General features: G+C 38.5%; 1 protein-coding gene across 5 annotated transcripts in view; it reads left to right on the forward strand.

The window, feature by feature from the left end:
• BRAF (B-Raf proto-oncogene, serine/threonine kinase) overlaps positions 1-22,207 on the forward strand; it is a 182,094-nt gene that overhangs the window by 155,323 nt on the left and 4,564 nt on the right. For 2 of the 5 annotated variants that reach the window (XM_023514190.1, XM_023514191.1), the window contains exons 17-19: positions 7,247-7,381; positions 12,636-12,789; positions 21,881-22,059. In XM_023514190.1, coding sequence (XP_023369958.1) covers positions 7,247-7,381; positions 12,636-12,789; positions 21,881-22,032 — 441 coding nt within the window. In that variant the 3' untranslated portion in view covers positions 22,033-22,059. Of the gene's footprint in view, positions 1-3,510; positions 3,619-7,246; positions 7,382-12,635; positions 12,790-19,736; positions 20,804-21,880; positions 22,060-22,207 lie in introns of those variants that run through there. The other 3 variants (XM_023514193.1, XM_023514192.1, XM_023514194.1) reach the window with 3 other exon arrangements.

The following is a 22,207-nucleotide window of genomic DNA, read 5'->3' on the forward strand; positions in this document are numbered from 1 at the left end:
GAGAATCGCCAAAGCCCAAGAGCTGGAGATTGCTGTGAGCTGTGACATCAAGCACTCTACCGAGGGCAACAAAGTGAGACTCTGTCTCTTAAAAAAAAAAAAAAAAGAAGTGTAATGTAATGGCAAGTCTTAAACTCAAGATCCTCATAACCAAATCACCTTACCTCTCTAGTTGTCTTTTTTTTTTCAATTGCAAAAATAAGATAATTAGACTAAAGAATTTCTTCCAGTTCTAAAAATCAGATTCTTTCCTAAAACAGGTCTCTTAGGTCTTTGAAGAATGACCATCCTCATACCTCTTTGCAAAGTAGTATTTTTTACCTTTACTTACTCTGGTGTTGAAAATCTGAGAAACCACTTCATTTTTACCTCCCCTTCATCATGCCAGAATTTTCTCTCTAATCACTCCATTCTTCCCTCCTTTACTGCAGTTTCTCTAAGTGGGAATTAATAACATGCTTATTTAAGCTAGGTATATTGACTATACCCTCATGGCTTTATTTCTTGGGGCAGAAATGCTGTCTTCTTAAAAGAAAACAATAGATAACGTAAGTCTATTATTTTAAGTGTATTCCAATTAAGGTAGTAGCTTAAAACAAATTATGAATTTGCCCTAGTGAGGAAGCTTCATATCTGTTTTACATGGTACTGATTATAGTAGTTAGACTTGACGTTAAAAGAATCTACTCCGGCATGGCTCCTTCACGTACTTGGCAAGTTGGTGCAAGATGTCATCGGGAAGCTCGGGCAGGGGCGTTGTTCTTCTCCACATGGACTTTTCCATGAGGATGTCTTCACAGCCTGCTTGTTTTTTCTTACAGCAGGGTGGCTGGGTTCTAAGCACAAGATTTCAAGAAACAGGAAATAAGGACCAGTGTCTTATCAACAGGCAAATTATTTTAATAAAAAAAGTTTTCAGTACCTACTGTATGCAGAGCACTGTGGAATATAGAGGGATTTACAGATGAGTAGAACAAAGTACAGGATCTATTTGCATTTGGGGTGGACAGTTCTGTTGAGACAGTGCTGAGGACAGTACTGAAAATGAGTAGACATGTGCTTCAGTAATGCTGTGGAGTGAATGAAGGGGTGGAGAGGCCGGGAGTGCTGAGTGTACAATTGAAAATAAACAGACCCAGAATTTCAAGCCAGAGTGTTGCTTGTGTAGTATATGTACCATGTGAATCATCTGTTACATCCAGGAAAGACTTTCTCATTTCCTTTCTTGTTGTTTCTTCGTTAGTCAGCCCCCCACCCCCACGCCAGGAAATGTTTATTAAAGGTCACCTGCTTTGTGTTCTGTACTAACTAAATTCTGTGGAACATATAAAAATATGAGAGTTGTCTTCAGTTTTTTTCTCCCATTCCACCCAAAAGAATTTGGAAAAGCTGTATACCCCCTTATACATCTATAAGTTAGTATTTAAATATTTTATCTTAAGTATAAATAATTGCATTAAATAATGTAATTTCCAGTGTATTCCATTAACATTTAGAATAAGGCTGCTATAGCCCTCTTTTTAAAATGTATCCAGTAATCGAGGGTGTAGTGGTTCACACCTGTAATCTTTGCACTCTTAGAGGCTGAGGCGGGAGGATCACTTGTGCTGACAAGTTTGAGAGCAGCCTGAGCAAGAGCGAGACCCTGTCTCTAAAATTAGCTGCGTGTTATTGCAGCTATCTATAGCCCTGGGAAGGCTGAGGCAGGAGGATTGCTTGAGTCAGGAGTTTTCCACTATGAGCTAAGCTGATGACATTGCACTGCACTCTAACCTAGGTGACAGAGCAAGACCCTGTCTTAAAAAAAGGGGGGGGGGGGGGCTCAGTTTCCGTAGTTAGTAGTTAGGGTACTGGCCACATACACCTGGGGCTGGTGGGTTCAAACCTGGCCCAGGCCTGCGAAACAACGATGACAACAACAACAACAACAACAAAATAGCCAGGCATTGTGGTGGGCACTTATAGTCCCAGCTAATTGGGAGGCTGAGGCAAGAGAATTGCTTAAACCCAAGAGTTGACTTGCTACATACCATCACTCATTTAAAAGTATGGCCATGTGATAATGAGCCAGTGGCTACTTACCAACCACCAGACCCTCACTGTCCTGAGAGACAGGAGAGATAAATCATGAATCAGCACAGTGTCTGATACCACTGAGACTGTGCCTGTGGCCTTCTGAGTCTGCTGTGGCTGGGGGTGAGTCTTACAGGCCTGAGAGGTCCAGGAATTGGTGGTAGCATAAGCTGTACTCAGCCAGTTTCAAGTGCTGCACAGGAGGAGCCCCAAAGAGAGGCATTCAGACCTTTGAACCAGTGAAGTCCAATGCAAAATAAATGTTTGTCTTGGCTCATCTGCATAAAAAAGAAATACAAAAGCTCTGTTTCTTTTTTTTCTTTCAACTATTTATACTCTTTTTCCCCCACAGAACTTTGTCTTAATGTTAGTTTTATGCCTTTTATTGATTATTCAAGTTATATCGCTGCAAAAAAAAATATGTTTATAAGTTTAAATTTAGAATTTTAAAAAATTTTCTGTGACTGGCTCGGTGCCTGTAGCTCAAGCAGCTAAGGCACCAGCCCCATACACCAGAGCTGGCGGCTTCAAATCAAGCCTGGGCCTATCAAACAACAACGACAACTACAACCAAAAAAAATAGCTGGGTGATGTGGTGGACGCCTGTAGTCCCAGCTACTTGGGAGGTCGAGGCAAGAGAATCACTTAAGCCCAGGAACTGGAGGTTGCTGTGAGCTGTGATGCCAGAGCACTCCACCCCAGGTGACAGGCTCAGTCTCAAAATTTTTTTTTCTGTGACCTTAGGCTCTGTTAATTTTTAAATTCTTTATTGTTAAAATTATATACCTAATGAAGAAGGAAAAAGTTTGGAGCTATCAAAACATAGAGGGTAAAATTTTATTGGAAATGTGTATCTTAATGAATGACATGGGGCTTTTCTTTTCTCTTCATTTAATTTATATATCTGGGAATAAATAAGACCTATTTGCTATAACAAACTAGGGTTCAGTATCATTGTTTTCCTTGTCTTATTTTGAAAGGTAAGTATTGAGAAATCTTATTCAAATAAGAAGCAGCTGGGAAAGGCAGGAGTTTTGTTATAGCCATATGCAGAGTGTAGTGATCCCTAAGACCAGCTTCAGGTTTGGTAATTCACTAAAAAGACTAGGCAGAAACTCACAGCTGTTCCAGACTCACTGGCAGCTGTTGTACTCACAGTTATAGTTTATTACAATGAAAGAATACAGATTAAAACTAGCCAAAGGAAGAGGCTCATGGGGTAGAATCCAGGAGAGTTCCCATGTGGGGCTTCCAGTTACTCTTCCTCCCCCAGTGGAGCTGTAGACAGTACTCATTCTTCCGGTAGCAATATGTGACAGTACACACAGAGTCTTGCCAGCCAGGGAGACAAACTTGAGCCTGGGAGTCTAGACTGCTTATTAGGGCTTAATCACATACATTGAGTTGACCACCTATGTGGTTACCCTAAATTTCCAGCTCCTCCAGAGATCAAGCTGATGCCACATGCCCCATAGCCCCCTCCATAAAGCATAGACCATCTGGCATGGCCCATGGCCTCCAGAAAAATACTCTGATCATGCAGGAGACTTTAAGGCAGTGATTTTCAACTGGTATGCTGCAAAAAGTTTTTAAAAGATCATTAACTATTTTCAGAAGAGGCTCAAAGCACGGTGAGTATATTTTTTTACTCTTCTTTTTGATAAACATAATTTAAGTGTGCCATGGAAGTTTAACTATAGGTTCAAGTGTGCCGTGAGATAAAAAAGATTGAAAAACACTGTTTTAAGGGATTGGTGATTACCTCCCAGGAGACAGGGGGAAAGGCCAGCCTTGTCTTTGGGCTAGGTTAATTCTTTATCACAATTTTGGGGAGCCGGGTGCAGTGGCTTACATCTTGTGAGCCTAGCACTTTCAGCAGCAGAGGTGAGAGGATTGATTGCTTAAGGCCAGGAGTTGGAGATTAATGTGGAAAGCAAAAAATTGGAAACTAACTGACTTACAAAGAGATTTGTTGCCCATTCTTGAAAGTCCAGTTAGACACCAATGTTTGGAAATCTCTCTTTGATGGTTCAGTGGTCTTTACACCCTCAGACAATTATAAGTTAGATTCTGTTGGGTAAAAGGTATGCCTTTTGTAAAGCATCAGAAGGGCATTATTACAGGGGAGGTGGGAAAGGAGAATAAGTTTGACATCTCCACTTGAGGGGTTCTATAGCAAATCCATTTTTTGAAAGGGGATATCAGTAACGTGACAATGTAGAAATTAATTCCCTTAAAACAACTCCGTCTATACCTTTGGTAAAGTCTTCGTGGGCCAGATACAGTGGCTCACACCAATAATCTTAGCACTCTGGGAGGCTAAGGTGAGAGGATCTTTGAGGTCAGGAGTTTAAGACTAGCCTGAGCAAGAGCAAGACCCTGTGTCTGCAAAAAATAGAAAAAATTAGTTGGCTATGGTGGTGCTCACCTGTAGTCCTGGCTATTCAGGAGGCTAAGGCAGGAGGATCACCTGACTTCAAGAGTCTGAGGTTGCAGTGAATTATGATGATGCCACTGCACTCTAGTTGAGGTGACAGAACAAGCCTGTCTCATCAGAAAATTTTAAAAAAGGCTTTCCTATTACCCCAGGATATCCTGGTTTAAAGACCACAGGCTAATGAGTTATTAACTTAAACATTGAAAATCTCTTGTCAGGTGGCACCTATGGCTCAGTGGGTAGGGTGCTGGCCCTATATTCCAAGCGTGGAGGGTTTGAACCCTGCCCTGGCCAAACTGCAACAAAAAAATAGCTGGGTGTTATGGTGGGCACCTGTAGTCCCAACTACTTGGGAGGCTGAGGCAAGAGAATTGCCTAATCCCAAGAGCTAGAGGTTGCTGTGAGCTGTGATACCACAGCACTCTCCCGAGGCTGATAAAGTGAGACTCTGTCTCTAAAAAAAAAAGAAAGAAAGAAAGAAAATCTTTTGTGTCCAGAAAAGGTTATGTTGAATACTGGAGCAGAGTGGTTATAGACGTAAAAAAAAAAAAACATGAGTCATAATCCTTGACCTACAAATACCTATAGTTTCATTGGGGAACTTCGATGATACATATTACAAAATGATTAATAACCATTCAAGGCAGTAAATGGTCATCACGGCTGGTGGTGAGAAGGGGGACACCTGTGGGTATGAAATGAAAAGTACGATAAGCACAGTTAGCTTTCAGTTAGGCCTGATTCGGCTGGATTTCAGATAGTTAGAGAACAGGGTTAGGGAGGGCATTGCAAGCTGAGGAGGAAAAGAAACAATATGAGAGTGGGTAAGAACAGATTAGTATTGGAATGGTCCTTCTAAATCCTCTTTGTCACTTACATAGCTGTATTGTCTTGGTCAAGTTATCTAATTTGTTTGAGCTTTGGTTTCCTTACATGTAAAATGGAGTAAATACTCTTGCTGGATGGGTTGGCTCACACCTGTAATCCCAGCACTTGGGAGGCAAAGGTGGATGGATGGCCTGAGCTAACAAGTTCCATACCAGCCTGAGGCAGAGCGAGACCCCACCTCTAAAAAAATAGCCAAATGTTGTGATGGGTGCCTGTTGTCCCAGCTACTTGGAAGGCTGAAGCAAGAGAATTGCTTGAGTCTAAGAGTTTGAGGTTGCTATGAGCTCTGATGCTACGGTACTCTACCAAGGGCGACAAAGTGAGACTTTTGTCTCTAAAAATAAATCAATAAAATGACATCTATAACCCAAATATCCCACAGTTCTTTGGCCTTTCAGGGCTACTTTTTCCATTGTTAGCCAAGTAAGAATATCTGAATTGCTGCCCTAGAAGACAAGATAGGCAGTCTGGACCCTTTCTTTCAACTTTGAAAAGCCCCTTGAAAGTGCTTTACATTCTCCTATTGTTGCTTGCCCCCTGTTGCTCCAAGGCATTATTCCAGGTTACTCCTGGAATTCTGAGACAACAGTACTCCCCTGAATATCCCTTTCCATCTTCCCAACCTTCATTATTTTAACCTATAGAGACCATATAGCAATGAAAGCTTTACTAAAGGTTCGTAATTAAGAAAGATTCATTACAGCACATAACAGGAAATTACATAAGGAGCTTGACTGTTCCTAAAATTTATCAGCTCTGCCCTGTTACAGGGATCTCTTCCAGCTTCCTCCACCTTAGCCTTGTCTGCCCTTGTTGGATCAAAACCTCTTCTCCTGAAGGACCTTCTTTTCCCTGAGTCACAGATTCCTAACATCTGTCTCTGCTCCCCCTCAAAAGAGCCAACAATTTAGGAAATTAAGAAATTAAAAATAATAGGTTGTATGCAGTTGCTCGTGCCTGCAATCCTAGCACTCTGGGAAGCCAAAGCGGTTGGATGCTTGAGCTCACAAGTCCAAGAACAGCCTGAGCAAATGCTAGACCCCATCTCTAAAAATATCTAGGAGTTGTGGCAGGTGCCCTTAGTCCCAGCTACTAGGGAGGCTGAACCAAAAGGATTGCTTAAGCCCAAGAGTTTGAGGTTGCTGTTACGCTGCAGCACTCGACCCCAGAGCAACTAAGTGAGACTCTGGCTCAAAAATATATATATTAAAAATACTATAAATCTCTGTGTCCATGGAATACAAGCCTTTTTACTTTGTTGAACAAAATTTTAGCTCCCCTCCTTGGAGGAGGCTCTGGTTCTCAGATTTGTACAACTAAGTGCCCCATTGGAGTATCCACAACAAAAGGCTTTAAATGCCAATGCCAAAATGATCGCTGGAAAGGCTGCCATTTTGGGTTTCTGTTACACATATATGAAAGACTTACCACAGTGTCCAACAGCAAAAAGTACGTGATACATTTATTTTTTTTTTTAAGTAAAAAAGAGGCAATATCAGTTTTAGAAAGATTATCCTGTCAGCAGGAAATGGCCCTGATGGAGGAGGGACTGCAAGTGCAGGAGCACTGGGAGCAGTTAGGACACCTTTGTACAACTCAGGCATCCTGAGGGTTCAAGCTGGCAGCCCATTAAGTTTGGACTCTCCACAGTCTACAGTGTATAGAAATCCAAATACTAGTGTTGTTTTTTAAAACCTTTTATTAAGGTGTAATGTACATATAGAAAATACACATTGTAAGTATACAGTTTATTGCATTTACAGTAAATATGTATTTTTTAATACATAAACTACAAGGTTTTAATACATAAACTACAAGGTTTATAATTTGCCTTTATTCTTTCTCCAGATAATTTTTATGGTGGGACGAGGATACCTATCCCCAGATCTCAGTAAGGTACGGAGTAACTGTCCAAAAGCCATGAAGAGATTAATGGCAGAGTGCCTCAAAAAGAAAAGAGATGAGAGACCGCTCTTTCCCCAAGTAAGAAAAAACTTCATTCTACCTAAAAGAACAGACTAACATTCAAAGGCAGGTTTCTGCTCATTTTTCAGCCGCGCAGCTTCCATTTTCTGCGTTGGGGTTCCATGTGCAGACTCCCAACAAGCAAACACATGAAGATGGTTTTATAAAGCTTGAGCAGTGGTTCACCTAGAAATTTTGTTCCCGATACAAAATATTGAGAAAAACTTTGCACTTGTCTAGTAGTTCTCAAACATTTTGATCTCTGAATCCATTTCCACATTTAAAAATTACTGAAAACCCTTCCCAAAGAGCTTGTGGTTATATAAATAATTATTGGTATATTAGAAATGAAAGTTGTTTTAAAATATTTATGAATTATGAATTTATTTAAACATAATAATAAAACCAAAATGTTAAGTAACATTTAGATAAAAACAGTTATGCTATCCAAAACCAAACAAATAGAAGAGTTGTATTATTTTTCCTTTTTTGGCAAATCTTACTATGTTGCAATTTTCACATCATGTCATCTCTGAAAACTCCAGTTGTAAAATAATGACAGTAAAAAGGGCAAATGTTTCTCCCTGTTACTATGAAAATAGTTTTGACCTTGTGGACATCTATAGACCACACTTTGTGAACCACTCCTTTAATTCTTCCTTACTGTAAAATAAACAGATTCCAAGCTTCCCATTAACTAGGCCTTTTTGAGGGGCATTTCCACCAGGGGCAAAAAGAACAAGCAACTATCAGCTCAGTCTGCCTTTCTCTGATTCTTGATAACTTTCTTTGCTTTTTATCTTTTCATGTTTCATCTTAATTACTACAGTAATTAAGTTAATAAGCCCCACAAAGAACTATAAAACTAAGTGTCTCAACAAGCTTAGAGTTTGTCTGTAGTAGATATTATAATATAAATGCAGTGTTTTCTAAAGCTTAGTAAGTTATAGCACTGTATAAATATGCCTTGTTATCAATACAGTTTCAAGTGGAAAGTGATGATTGCCATAGTTACTCTGCTGTCATAATTACGAGGATGTTCTTTTTGTGAACCATTATGCTTTTAAATATCCAGTCTTAGCTGGATTACTTAGAAGTCACTATTATAAAAATGTAATTTACTCATCCTTTAATTTTTTGTCTTAAAATTTTTTTATTCTCTAAAGATTTAAAGAAGATAAAATTTATGGCTTTGATATTTTGGGCATTTTTGGATTTTTTTTAGGGTCTTACTATGAGGCCCAGGTTGGAGTATAGGGATGCAGTTGTAGCTCATTGCAGCCTTGAACTCCAGGTTCAAGCTATCCTCCCACCTCAGCTTCCCAAGCAGCTGAGACTATAGGCATGTATCACCATGTCTGGCTAATTTATTTGCTTATTTCTGGAGATGGAGTCCTGCTGTTTTGCCTAAGCTGGTATTGAATCCTGGCCTCAAGTGATCCTCCTGCCTTGGTCTCCCAAAATTCTGAGATTTATAGGCATGAGCCTCTGAGTCAAATTGATATTTTTAACAAGGCTCTTGTGGTTGCCTTAGAGAAGAATAGAGAGACTAAATATTAAATGGATAAATAAACATCTCACATATTGTTATTCTACATTACTGTTCCTTTGAGGAAGAGTTTTGGGGTTTTCTGTTTTTAGCTCAGACTATCACAAAAAAAGACCAGTGCTGGGCGGCACTCCTGTGGCTCAAAGGAGTAGGGCACTGGCCCCATATACTGGAGGCAGCAAGTTCAAGCCCAACCCTGGTCAAAAAAGTTGCAAAAAGAAATAATGTAAATTATATCCTTAGGCCCACTTCTAAAATGATATTAAAAGGAGAAAAATGATCATACTTCTAAATATATTAATTCCATGGTATCAAAAAATGAAATGCACATATGAATTTTCCAGATTATTTGAGCTACCCCTTTTATGTACTATTTTTATTTTTATTTTTTTTTTGGAGATAGAGTTTTACTTTGTCACCCTCGGTAGAGTGCTGTGGCGCTATAGCTCACAACAACCTCAAACTCTTGGCCTCAAGCAGTTCTCTTGCCTCAGCCTCCCAAGTAGCTGGTACTACAGGCACCCGCCATAGTGCCTGGCTATTTTTAGAGACGGGGTCTCACTCTTGCTCAGGCTGGTCTCAAACCTGAGACCAAGCAATCCTCCCACCTCAGCCTCCCAGAGTGGTGGGATTACAGGCATGAGCTATTGCACTGGGCCTATTTTCAAATTTTCATTACGAGATGCCATTCCATACCGTACTATTACATGCCACATAAATTTTAAATAGCTAAAGATCTAGTTATAAAAGACACAAATGTCAAATATGATATTTTTAATAGTCTTGAGGTAGGAAAGTCTTTTCCTAAAGCAAGAGACAAAATTCAGAAGTTACAAAGGAAAAGATAAGCAGATATGACAACGCTAAAATTTCTTCTATATAGTAAAAATAACACTTAACAATGTAGAAAAAATAACTGTAGCATGTAAAACAAAGAGTAAATATTTGTAGAATACAAAGGACTCCTACAAACCAAAGAGTAAAAGACAATTAATAGAAAATGGACACTGGCAGGGCTCAGTGGCTCACTCCCATAATCCCAGCACTCTGAAGGCCAAGGTGGGCGGGTCGCCTGAGCTCACAGGTTTGAGACCAGCCTGAGCCAGAGCAAGACCTCATCTCTAAAAATTAGCTAGGAGTTTAAAAAAAAAAAATGACTGAGCATTGTGGCAGGTGCCTATAGTCCCAGCTACTTGGGAGGCTGAGGCAAGAGAATCACTTTAGCCCAAGCATCTGAGGTTGTTTTGAGCTATGATGCCCTGGCACTCTACCAGGGGGTGGAAAGTGAGATTCTGTCCCCCTCCCAAAAAAAAATAGAAAATGGACAAAAAGGATTAAAAACAGGTGGCTCGGCCCATAGCTCAGTGAGTAGGGCGCCAGCTATATGCACCAAGGCTGGCAGGTTTGAGCCCACTCCAGGCCTCCTAAACAATAATGACAACTGCAACAAAAATAATAGCCGGGCATTGTGGCAGACGCCTATAGTCCCAGCTGCTCCGGAGGCTGAGGCAAGAGAATCGCTTAAGCCTGTGAGTTTGATCTTGCTGTAAGCTGTAATGCCACAGCCCTCTACTGAAGGCGACATAGTAAGACTCTGTCTCTAAATAAATAAATAAAAGCCCAGGAGTTGGAGGCGGCAGTGAGCTATGATGGTGCCACTGCACTCCAGCCTGGGCAAAAGTGAGACTCCCCCATCTCAAAAAATAAAGATTTAAAAAAAAAGGATAAAATCAAGTGATTCACAAAAGAAATATAAATGGTGAATGAACTTAGGAAATGGTGAACAGATTTTAGTAGCAGCAGTAAAATGTAAAGTCACACAGCATTTTAATTTTGCCTCTGGGGCTCTGCGCCTGTGGCTCAAGCAGCTAAGGCGCCAGCCACATATGCCTAAGGTGGCAGGTTTGAATCCAGCCCGGGCCCGCCAAACAACAATGATGGCTGCAACCAAAAAATAGCTGGGCATTGTGGTGGGCGCCTGTGGTCCCAGCTACTTGGGAGGCTGAGGCAGGAGACTCACTTGAGCCCAGGAGTTAGAGGTTGCTGTGAGCTGTGATGCCAGGGCACTCTACCCAGGGGGACAACTTGGGGCGCTGTCTCAAAAAAAAAAAAATTTTTGCCTCTGGGATTGACAATACCAGGACTGAAAACTATTGGAAAGGGAGGAATTTCCAATTGGTGGGAATGTAAATTGTTTAGCCTTTTGGAAGGACTTAGTAGAATCCATAATTTAATAAATTTAAAATATTCCAAAAATTTATTCTACAGAACCTACTTTCATAAGTGTATGTGTGTATAGGAAAAATCAGACATGTAAAGATTAAGGTAGCTCTGTATAGATGACATGGATATCGACAAGAAAAAAAGGAAAACAGTGCAGAAAAAATATATGTAGTATGGTACCACTTTAAAAGGTGGTGTGAGTGGTCTCTGTTTTCATATGTGTATGTTTATGCATAGAAAGCGTCCCCAAAAAAGTATTAGGCTTGGCTGGATGCAGTGGCTCATGCCTATAATCCTAGCACTCTCAGAGGCCTAGGTGAGTGGATAGCTTGAGCTCACAAGTTTGAAATCAGCCTGAGCATAAAGCAAGACCCTATCTCCACTAAAAATAGAAAACTGAGGCAAGAGGATCACTTGAGCCCAAGAGTTAGAGGTTGCTATGAGCTATGATGCCATAGCACTCTACCCAGGGCAACAGCTTGAGACACAGTCTGAAAAAAAAATCAAAAGTATAGGCTCTAGCAGTGGTTACCCTGGAAGGTGGAGTTTAAGAGCTTCGTATTTCTTATTTTAGAAGTTTCTATGTTATTTGAATTTTTATTGCATATTATGCTTGGAATTTAACAATTTTTGTAACATTGCTTATTTCCTTGTCTTATATTAATCATAAAGATTATAGTTTAACTTAACAAAAAGTTTTGGTAGCTCAGGGCAATAATAAAAGTAATAGTGGCTGCTAAAGTTTTCTTGACTACTCCTTACTATCGGCCAGGCATTATGCTGCGCCCTATAAATAAGTCTCATGATTATGAACATGCATTGTCATGCTGTATGCCTTCAAGGGTCATAACTATTTCTTTGTACCTTAAAATATATAAATGTCTATGTTTTGTGTATTGGTGTCTATTTGTAGAGGTCTCCTGTCTTCAACTCTTGGGTTGTCACCTGTCACTTCTCATGTGCCACTAGCAGTCTGAGTCAGTGGGATTCTGCTTTTAATTAGGTGTGTGTAAGATATTCCTGTTGCTAAGTTTCTTTAAAGGGTGAGTTGTTCTGATAGTTCTGTTTAAAGATGGCCGTATGTGCTTTTTTATACTCCATCTTCTTCCCAAAAGGGACTTGTGGGTCTGTGCTAAATAGGTTTTATAATTGCTTTAAAATTTTTATTAATCACTGTTTCAAGGCTGGCAAATGAGCTAAAAATCAAACGAAAGCTAAGTCTAAGTTACATTCCTCATTCAGTTTATAGAGATGAAAGCTATAGTAGTTTGGTAGTTTTCCTTTTAACAAATTATCAATTTCCTTGTAAATATTTTTCCAAGCATTTATGATAAATACCAAAAACTATGTAAAATTTCAGGTACTTTCTTGTAAAATATGATGGGACTTTCAAAGACTTACACCACCCAGATTTTCATTCTTTCTGTTTTTTCTTTTTCTTTCTTTTTTTTTTTCCTTTCTTTTTTTTTTTTGTTTTTGTTTTTGTTTTTGTTTTTGTAGATTCTCGCCTCTATTGAGCTGCTGGCCCGCTCATTGCCAAAAATTCACCGCAGTGCATCAGAACCCTCCTTGAATCGGGCTGGTTTCCAAACAGAGGATTTTAGTCTATATGCTTGTGCTTCTCCAAAAACACCCATCCAGGCAGGGGGATATGGTGCGTTTCCTGTCCACTGAAACAAATTAAATGAGCAAGAGAGTACAGGAGAGTAGCAACAAAAGGAAAATAATGAACATATGTTTGCTTATATATTAAACTGATTAGGATATTCTCTTTTTTTTTAAGGTGAACCAAAGAACACTTGTGTTTTTAAGGACTAGATATAATTTCTTCCCAATCTAAAATTCATACTTAACATTGGATTTTCAACATTCAAGGGTTGAAATATACCAATATTACTAAAAAGTAGCAGTGCCTCTTCTAGAGGCTTTACTTCCTGTTCCAAGTTTGTTTTGTTTACTTGGTTATTTTAATTATTAAACTTCAGTTTTCTCTTTTAGTTTTCTCATGCAACTTTTGTTATTAGCTGTCACTTATCTGTTAGGGACTCCAAAGGAAAAACACTCCTGTGTGTGTTTGCAGGTGGGAAGTTGCCTGGGTTAGACAAGGCAAACTGAACAGACACAATTTAGGATGTCACTAAAAGTGAATAATCCCTGTTTTTATTCTCAATATTTTTTTCTATAACTATTTCTTTTTACTACAATTTGGAAATTTTGGATATTATTTATTTCCTTGAAGCAGTAGACTGAATTTCTTTTTATAAGTTGTGGGTATGAGTGACCAAAGATATTGTTAGCAGTAGCATGTTTGACATGAGTAAATGTTTACTTTGGGTTTTTAGTGAAAAAATGTTATAAATTGGAGTTCCTTTTAAATAGTATTTCTTTATTCTCATATTAAGAATGTCTTACATGTGTAGAAGTCAAATTTACTAGAAAATGCATTTCCATAGTAAAACACCCACCCACACACCCCTACAATTTCAAAGAATTCTGTGAGAACTTCCACATTTGTTTGTTTCTCTTTTAGATAACTCTGGTTGCTAAACAACCAGGTAATAGATTTTTTAAAATTGTTATTATTTAAATTATACTTACCTGTCAAGATGCATATTTTAGCACTCACCTTATCATTGTTTCTCATGAAATTTCTGTCCTTATATTCTTTGCTGAGCGAGATTCTACTTATGATGAATGAATGCTGTTCTCTGTTTATATTCCAAAGTCTGAAGTATTTGTTAGCACTCTCTAATGCCTGCACTCTGCTGTGTAGAAGATGACTAATGTGGTAGTCAGTGTATTCTTACTGTGACTCAAAGGGAATCAAAAGTGAAAGCACAGCATTGTTGTTGTCCTGTCAAAGATACAGCCATCCCTACTTCATAGTCAGCCCAGGAACCAAAACCCACCTGTTAACTGTATCTTCACTTTCTCGATTTGGATTTGTCATGATTTTAAAGTACAGCTACAAGGTTTTTCTATCAAGCAGGCAGCACCTGCATAAATGCCATCCTTCTTTGAAGTCAATAAAGAAGAAAATTGGGAAGACTTTGAAAACATTTTCTTTATTTGAATAGTTAGATTTCATCCAGGCAAACCATTCAGTAATATTTAATAATTATGGCAAACTTGGCCCATCATTTAGGGAGCTTAAATAATGCCATTGTGATTTCAGAAATAAATTCATGACTTTCAATTTAGGTAAGATAGGGAAAAAGAACATTTCTCATATTTTGAAAACTGAGAATAAGAAAAGGATAAAAGAATGTAATATTGGAATATATTAAAATACATGATTTCTAAATCCTCCAGTGACACTAAAGATATTATTAGTGATTGTCAGATGAAGTTTTATTTATTCACAAATAAAATAGCAGGCATGTAACTGACAAAGTTTTTACAAAATTCACTTTACTGAATGCTCAAGAGTTTGGGCATTTTGAAGCACAAATGTCGAAGAATTTTTTTTTAGTGGTAGAGCTTTTTCTATGATTTCCCACTATACCTGCTTCACTTTTATTTTCCTCTCATTGTTCACCCCTCCCATCTCCATTTGACACCTTTCTTTCTTTATCTCCTTTACTAGGGGGCATGGCCAAGCTCTGTAGAGCTGCTCAGAAACTCTCTGTGCTATCTATAGATACTAGAACTTGCCTCCAAAGGATCACATGGTAATTCTACTATCCTTTCCAAATTGGGCCCAGTTGGAAATGTTAGTGGAAGAACATTGAAAGTGTGGCAGGTTGGCTGGGGCATTGCTTCACACCTCTAATCCCAGCACTTTGGGAGGCTGAGGTGGGAGGATCATTTGAGCCCAGGAATTTAATACCAGCCCGGCAACACAGTGAGACCCCGTCTATACAGAAAATTAGCCAGGCGTATGTGTGTTACATGCCTGTAGTTTTCAGCTAGTTGGGAGGCTGAAGCAGGAGGCTCACTTGAGCTCAGGAGTTGGAGATTGCAGTGAGCATATGATCATGCCACTGCACTCCAGCGTGGGAGAGAAAGACCCCATCTCTAAATAAATAAATATATTTTTAAAGGAAAAAAAATTAAAATGTGACAGGTGACATGTTTAAATAACATGGATTCAAAGAAATAAGAAGCAGTAGAAGTAAATTAGTTTCCCTTTCCGTTTTTTGTTGTTCATTGTCTTATATTGAGTTTTAGATATAGCCTCCAAATAAAGAAAACTATGATTTTTAAAACCCACACGTAGTGTTAGTCTTTTAGATGAGGTAATTGGAACAGAAGGACACTCATTCTCTGGTGATGCTGCTTTCCTAAAACCTCGTATTTTTTTTTTATTAAAGTTGATTTCCTTCTTCAGAAGGCAAGCTTTTTATCAAATTTTCTTTTACATTTTAAAAGTTTTACTAGCCAATCATGAAGAATAAGATTTGTCCTCTTGATTCTTAAGTAGTTTTTAAATGGTTTAAATATTTTAGGGATCAAGTGTTTCAGGGTTATTTTCAGGTACTATACCAGCTGTTTAAGTACTAACCCAGTAGTTAAAATCATCTTCTCTAAAATAGTGGCCACTTAACACACCAGCTTAAATAGCCTTTCCCTCACATGGGCCATTCTTTAGGAAATTACCTGCATTTTTAAAAATATTATGAAATGAGTACTTCATGATTAAAATATTTCATCAGTTACAGTCTTATTTGAGAATTATTGAATTACTGAACATTTCTATAGCACTTTACTAAATATTCATCTCTCCTCTGACTGTTTCTCAAAAAATTTAAGAAGCCAGTATATGGGCTGGGCGCGGTGGCTCATGCCTATAATGCTAGCACTTGGGAGGCCAAGGCAAATGGATTGCCTGAGCTCGCAGATTTGAGACCAGTCAGAGCCAGAGCAAGACCTCATTTCTAAAAAGAGCCGGGTGTTGTGGCAGGCACCTGTAGTCAGTCCCAGCTACTTGAGAGACTAAAGCAAGAGAATCGCTTAAGCCCAGGAGTTTGAGGTTGCTATGAGCTATGACGCGATGGCACTCTACCAAGGGTGACAAAGTGAGACTGTCTCAAAATAAAAGAAGCCTAGTATATGTATGCCAAAATGTTTCCCATTCTTTTGAAAACTCCAGAAAGATCATCACAAAGTCAGGAAGGACTTACTCTGGTTTCAGTTGACTGTCTCCTTACCTCTGAAGCAGTGACTGATTTAAGAAGTAACCTATTAGATTTTTTTATAGCATATTTTATCTTTAAGGATGTTTATCAAATTATATGTATAATGGTCATTGAAATACATTCCATTTTGGAGTAAAGAGTAATTAATAATATTTTTTAAGTAGTTAATAAGTCCTTAGCTTTCAAATAAACAGTCTATGGCATTTGAGGTATCTAAAATACAGTCCTGTTTTTTTAAGCCTTCCCAAATAGCTGAGCGCAGTGGCTCATGCCAGTAATCCTAACACTCTGAGAGGACAAGACAAGTGGATTGCATGAGCTCACAAGTTTGAGACCAGCCTGAGCAAGAGCAAGACCTCATTGTGGCAGGCACCTGTAGTCCCAGCTACTCGGGAGGCTGAGGCAAGAGAATCACTTGAGCCCAAGAATTTAAGGTTGCTCTGAGCTATGATGCAGTGGCACTCTACTGGGGGCTACAAAGTGAGACTCTGTCTCAGGGAAAAAAAAATAGTCTTCCCAAATATTCTCTGCCCTATCCCTAAATAATGTCAAATGGATAAAAGAACTTAGGTTATCTTCAAACAGAAAGGATGGGAAAGAAAATATTTCATTTTGGCCTCTAATAAATTTTCCTGCTAATTAAATTAACATACCAAGATTTGCTTAAAATCACAAAGTCAAATAAAAGCAGAGTTGGCTTTTACTTCAAATAAAGTAGAGTAGAAGGTGAAACAGTAGAAATCTCCAGATATGCAAAAAGCACTAAGTAAGAAAATATTTTTCCCCCAAAAGCAAACTTACTGCCTATTTTCACTCCCATCTTTTCCTTAAAATTCTCTGTGATTTCAGGGAGATTTATAAAAAGAGTTATTTTATTGATTCCTGAACTATAAATTCTTTTTTATTTCCTAGACCCAAAGTGTGATTATAAAAAGAACTACAGTCTGTTAGAATCAATAGACTTTAATTTGCTTTAATTTGTATTTGATTTGGAGTTTGTTGGTGAAATTTTATTTTTTGTGGGTTGTTTTAAGGCTGTTATTTAAGTTTGTATAACACTGTTCAACAAAATGAAGTGTCTAAGTCTTATAATGAATAGGAAAATCCGAAATTTTTGAAAGTATTTTTAATGCGTTATATAAGATTTGGCTTAGATATCATTGTTTTCCAATATTTCTTCACTTAATAGTTAAATTTTAGCCATTTTTATAAAGCTTTCTGTTATGTAAGTCTTATTTTCACATTGGCTTCCTTTAATGAAATTTAGATTCTTCTAGATACAGTGACTACTCATAAGAATGTTGCTAATCACTTTATTAAAATATATTAAAATAGTGAAAATAGCAACCTTAATACTATAATGTACTCGAACTATAAACAATGATAGTGAGAATGTTTATATATTTCTAGTCTCTGTGTTGTACTCTGAAAATGTTAGAAATTTAATTTAGGTTTTTTTTTTTTCATTTTAATCAGTGCCCAACTCCCCAATCCTTTTAACTTTAAATATGAGGTAATAACTCTTTTACCCTTCCTTGATCTTTTGACTCAAAAACACCTTAGTTAATTGCTTATTAAAAGGAATCCTTCCATGGAAAGAGATAATATGACTATTTGCAGTCATAGTAGTTGTTGTATTCCGAGTGGGAAAACAAATTATTAATTAATGAGAGTCGTTTAGGGGCTCAGGGGTCTTGGAGTCAGCACCTGTTTCCATTCCAGCTCTCCATTTTCTAGCTGGACAATCCCAGGCAAGTTACTGAGCACTGTAAAGCCCAGCTTGCTCATCTGTAGAATAGAGATAATAGCATCTGCCTTCATCAGGGTTTTACCATGAGGATCAGATGCAAATGTGTCTAAGGTGTTCAGTGAGGTACTTGACATATGTCAGGCTCCCGCTCACTAATATTACCAGCTTAAAAATCTGAGAATTCAGTCAGCCAGTCATTATCAAATCTATTGTTTGTTGGAACATACCAATATTATCTAGCAACCTTGGAATCTAATAGCAATCAGAAACTGGATTGGGGCAGGGTGAGGTGGCTCACACCTGTAATCCCAACACTCTGGGAAGTCAAGGAAGGAGAATCCCTTGAGCTCAGGATTTCCAAGACCAGCCTGAGTGAGAGTGAAATACCATCTTGGTAGGTACTTACAGTCCCAGCTACTTGGGAAGCTGAGGCAGGAAGATCCCAGGAGTTTGAGGTTGCTGTGAGCTAGGCTGATACCACAGCATTCCTTATTCCCTCCTTATAAGTGATTGCTTAGATCCTCAATAGAAGCTGCTATTGCAAAATGATATGATGGCTAACTAAATTCTAAGTCATCAGTTATTAATCAGCCCCCAGAAATTAACTGTAATGTCCATAATAATAGGAACTGGCCTTATTACAAGTAGAAGAAGCAGTAGACAAAATGGGAGATGTAAAATAATGTCCTCAAGTCCCCAAATTCAGTAAATTAAAAGAGTGTGGTACCTCAAAGGGACTTGGCGGTTTTAAGAATCACAATGCAGGCTTGGTGCCTGTAGCTCAGTGAGTAGGGTGCTGGCCACATACACCAAAGGTGGTGGGTTCAAGCCTGGCCTGGGCCTGCTAAACAACAATAACAACTGCAACCAAAAAATAGCCAGACGTTGTGGTAGGCACCTGTAGTCCCAGCTACTCGGGAGGATGAGGCAAGAGAATCGCTTAAGCCCAAGAGTTAGAGGTTGCTGGGGCAGTACCTGTGGCTCAAGGAGTAGGGCATTGGCCCCATATACCGGAGGTGTTGGGTTCAAACCCGGACCCGGCCAAAAAAAAAAAAAAAGTTGGAGGTTGCTGTGAGCTGTGATGGCACAACACTCTGCCAAGGGCAACATAGTGATATTCTGTCTTAAAAAAAAAAAAAAAAATCACTTATGCTGATAATTATGTTCTGTAATGTGCCTATGTTTAATTTTGTGGTAGTTTAAAAGGTGAAATTCATAGAAGAGGGAAGGTCAGGATTTTCTTTCCCTCTGTCAAATGTGTGATGTGGACTAATGATGTGACCTAATTTTGAAAAAGGATAAAATTTCTTATCCCTTCCTAATATTTGTTTTATAATAATATAGGTGAAATAAGTTGATAATTCGGGGGGGAGGAATCATTCTACAAATTGATATTACTATTTTATAATTAGTTTCTGAGAAATTTTGTTTGTTGGAACTGTTTTCAGCTTGATCAGAACCACAGCACATAAAACCTAGCTGGGGGATTATCTTCAGACTTGACATTTATAAAAATTGGTATCACTGAACCATGTTCTACATATTATATAATTGGGTTCTTTTATGGGTTTCAGCCATTTTTCTTTTAAATTAGTGATGTTGCTAGATTTGTAGTGTATAAGTAAGTCACCTTTCAATGAGGTTCAAATGAGACTTGTCTGTCTCTACATTGGGATAACTTTTTTAAAATTAGCTCTTGTCCTCCCCCTACAGGAGAATTTGCAGCCTTCAAGTAGCCACACCATCATGGCAGCATCTACTCTTATTTCTTAAGTCTTGTGTTCGTACAATTTGTTAACATCAAAACACAGTTCTGTTCTCAAATCTTTTTTTTAAAGATACAAAATTTTCAATGCATAAGCTGATGTGGAGCAGAATGGAATTTCCTATCCAACAAGAGAGGGAAGAATGTTTTAGGAACCAGAATTCTCTGCTGCCAGTGTTTCTTCTTCAACACAAATACCACGTGCATACAAGTCTGCCCACTCCCAGGAAGAAAAAGGAGAAACCCTGAATTCTGACCTTTTGATGGTCAGGCATGATGGAAAGAATCTGCTGCTACAGCTTGGGCGATTTGCTATGGGAAGTCTGCCAGTCAACTTTGCCCTTCTAACCACCAGATCCATATGTGGCTGATCATCTGATGGGGCAATTTCAATCACCAAGCATTGTTCTCTTTTCTATTCTGGGATTTTGTTGTGGAGCTCTTTCCCCTAGCCACCACCAGTTAATTTCTGAGGGATGGAACAAAAATGCAGCTTGCCCTTTCTGTGTGGTGTTTGTTCCGTCCTTGACAAATTTTATCAAAATGGAGCTTTTTTATTTAAGTGGAGAATGAACAGTAAGGAGGAGATACATTTTGGTATAGAAGAAAGGGGCAGGCTGCATCTTCTTCCTGACCTCCTGGGTCTCTGGCCTTTTGTTTTCCTTGCTCACTGAGGGGTCTGCCTAACCAAGCAGGCTGGAGACTGCTGGCACACATTGCCTTCTTTTTCATTGGGTCCAGCAATGAAGACAGTTTTGGGGATCTTTTTTCTCCACAATGTAGCAAGTTCTCAGGAAAATACATGTATATCTTCCTCTTACGCTCTTCCAGTCACCAAGTACTTATGTGGCTACTTTGTCCAGGGCACAAACTGCCATGGCAGCATCTAACTAAAAGCCTACAAAACTGCTTAATAACAGTTTTGAATGTGAGAAATTTATATAATCTAAATGTAAGGTACAGGTTTTATTCTAAGTTCTATTTTTATTAAAAAGAAAATAATTTTCATGTTTAATTGAATTGGAATAAGATAATACTTCCCACCAGAATTATATATCTTGAAAATTGTATTTTTGTTATATAAACACCTTTTAAAGAAAGGTCATTATCCTTTTCTCTACCTAAATATGAGGAGTCCTAGCATAATGACAAATAATTTTTAAATTAATGGTACTTGCTGGATCCATACTAACATCTTTGCTAATAATCTCATTGTTTCTTCCTACTTATTCCTACACTACATCTTACATTCTCTTTCTAGTCTTTTACCTAGAATGTGCAACCTAAAATAAAAATGGTGGTGTCTCCATTCATTCTCTTCCTTCCTTTTTTCCCAAGCCTGGTCTTCAAAAGGTTGGATAATTTGGCAGCTGAGTCTCAGGCAGAGAATAGAGCCATTTGAGGAATATTGGGGCTTAGGGACAATGTGGGAAGCCTGTGGTCAGTTGCTTTTATAGAAAGGGTTGACGTGGTCTTAAGAACCTAAATCTTTCTTGTCTTTGCACAAGTGGAAAATATAACCTGATCATAGCCTTTGGCCTTCCTGTGGCCTTTATCAAAGGGTAATATAAATCACAGTAGTGGCTCTAGATGTACATGTATTAATGACAAATTAATGAAATTACCTCCCTGAGTCTAGAATCAGGATAAAGGAATGTTAATCAAATCAGATGTATTTAATCCAGCCACACTATAGCCAAGAACCTAAAAGAAATTCGGGCCTAAAATAAATCAAGGGATTGGGTATTGTTGTTTAGAAATTTTGGATTGTAACTCCTAGCCTGCTACGTATATTACAGCTTAGTAAAAGTTCACTACCGTTAGATGATTTTTTGCTAAAATACCCATATTCGGAAGAAGGCCTACTGAAAATTTCATGGGACTTGTAAAAGGTTATTTTAGTACAATGGAAAAGAGCCCAAAGTTACTTGTTTAAAAAGCAATGTGTTTTTAAGTCTTACATAAGCAGAGCAGTGTTGTCCAGAATTCAGAAATCGTAGAGATGGAAATGATCGTGCTGAGCATCTTCTGTGTGTGCTGCTGCCTCTCATGGAAAGCATTGGTTATTTTTTCTTTTTTAATATGTCTCTAGATGCTTTTAAACATGGCTGTGTTCCCTTTACCAAGATTGGCTTAAAGTCTGCCTCGGTGAAGAGTGCTGGGCTTGAACCACAGGCATGTGTCCGTTCCAGGTCCTGCTGCGTGGCGGGCAGGGGAGCCAGTACGGTGAGGGAGGAAGCTTAGCATTTGAGTTTTCTAAACAAAATTCAGGTAATGCGCTTTTTCTTCCCTTTCATTTTAGAATAAGTTGCTATCTCATTTGAAAAGGGGGAACAGACTTGATCTCAAATGTAGCTGTGCCCAGAAGCTAGGCTCAGGGTATTGAGAAATTTTTATAGAGATCTTAAAAAATAAAAAT

This window comes from Otolemur garnettii, unplaced genomic scaffold, assembly GCF_000181295.1.
Source record: "Otolemur garnettii isolate 467f Iridium unplaced genomic scaffold, OtoGar3 scaffold00049, whole genome shotgun sequence".
NCBI classification, from domain to species: domain Eukaryota; kingdom Metazoa; phylum Chordata; class Mammalia; order Primates; family Galagidae; genus Otolemur; species Otolemur garnettii.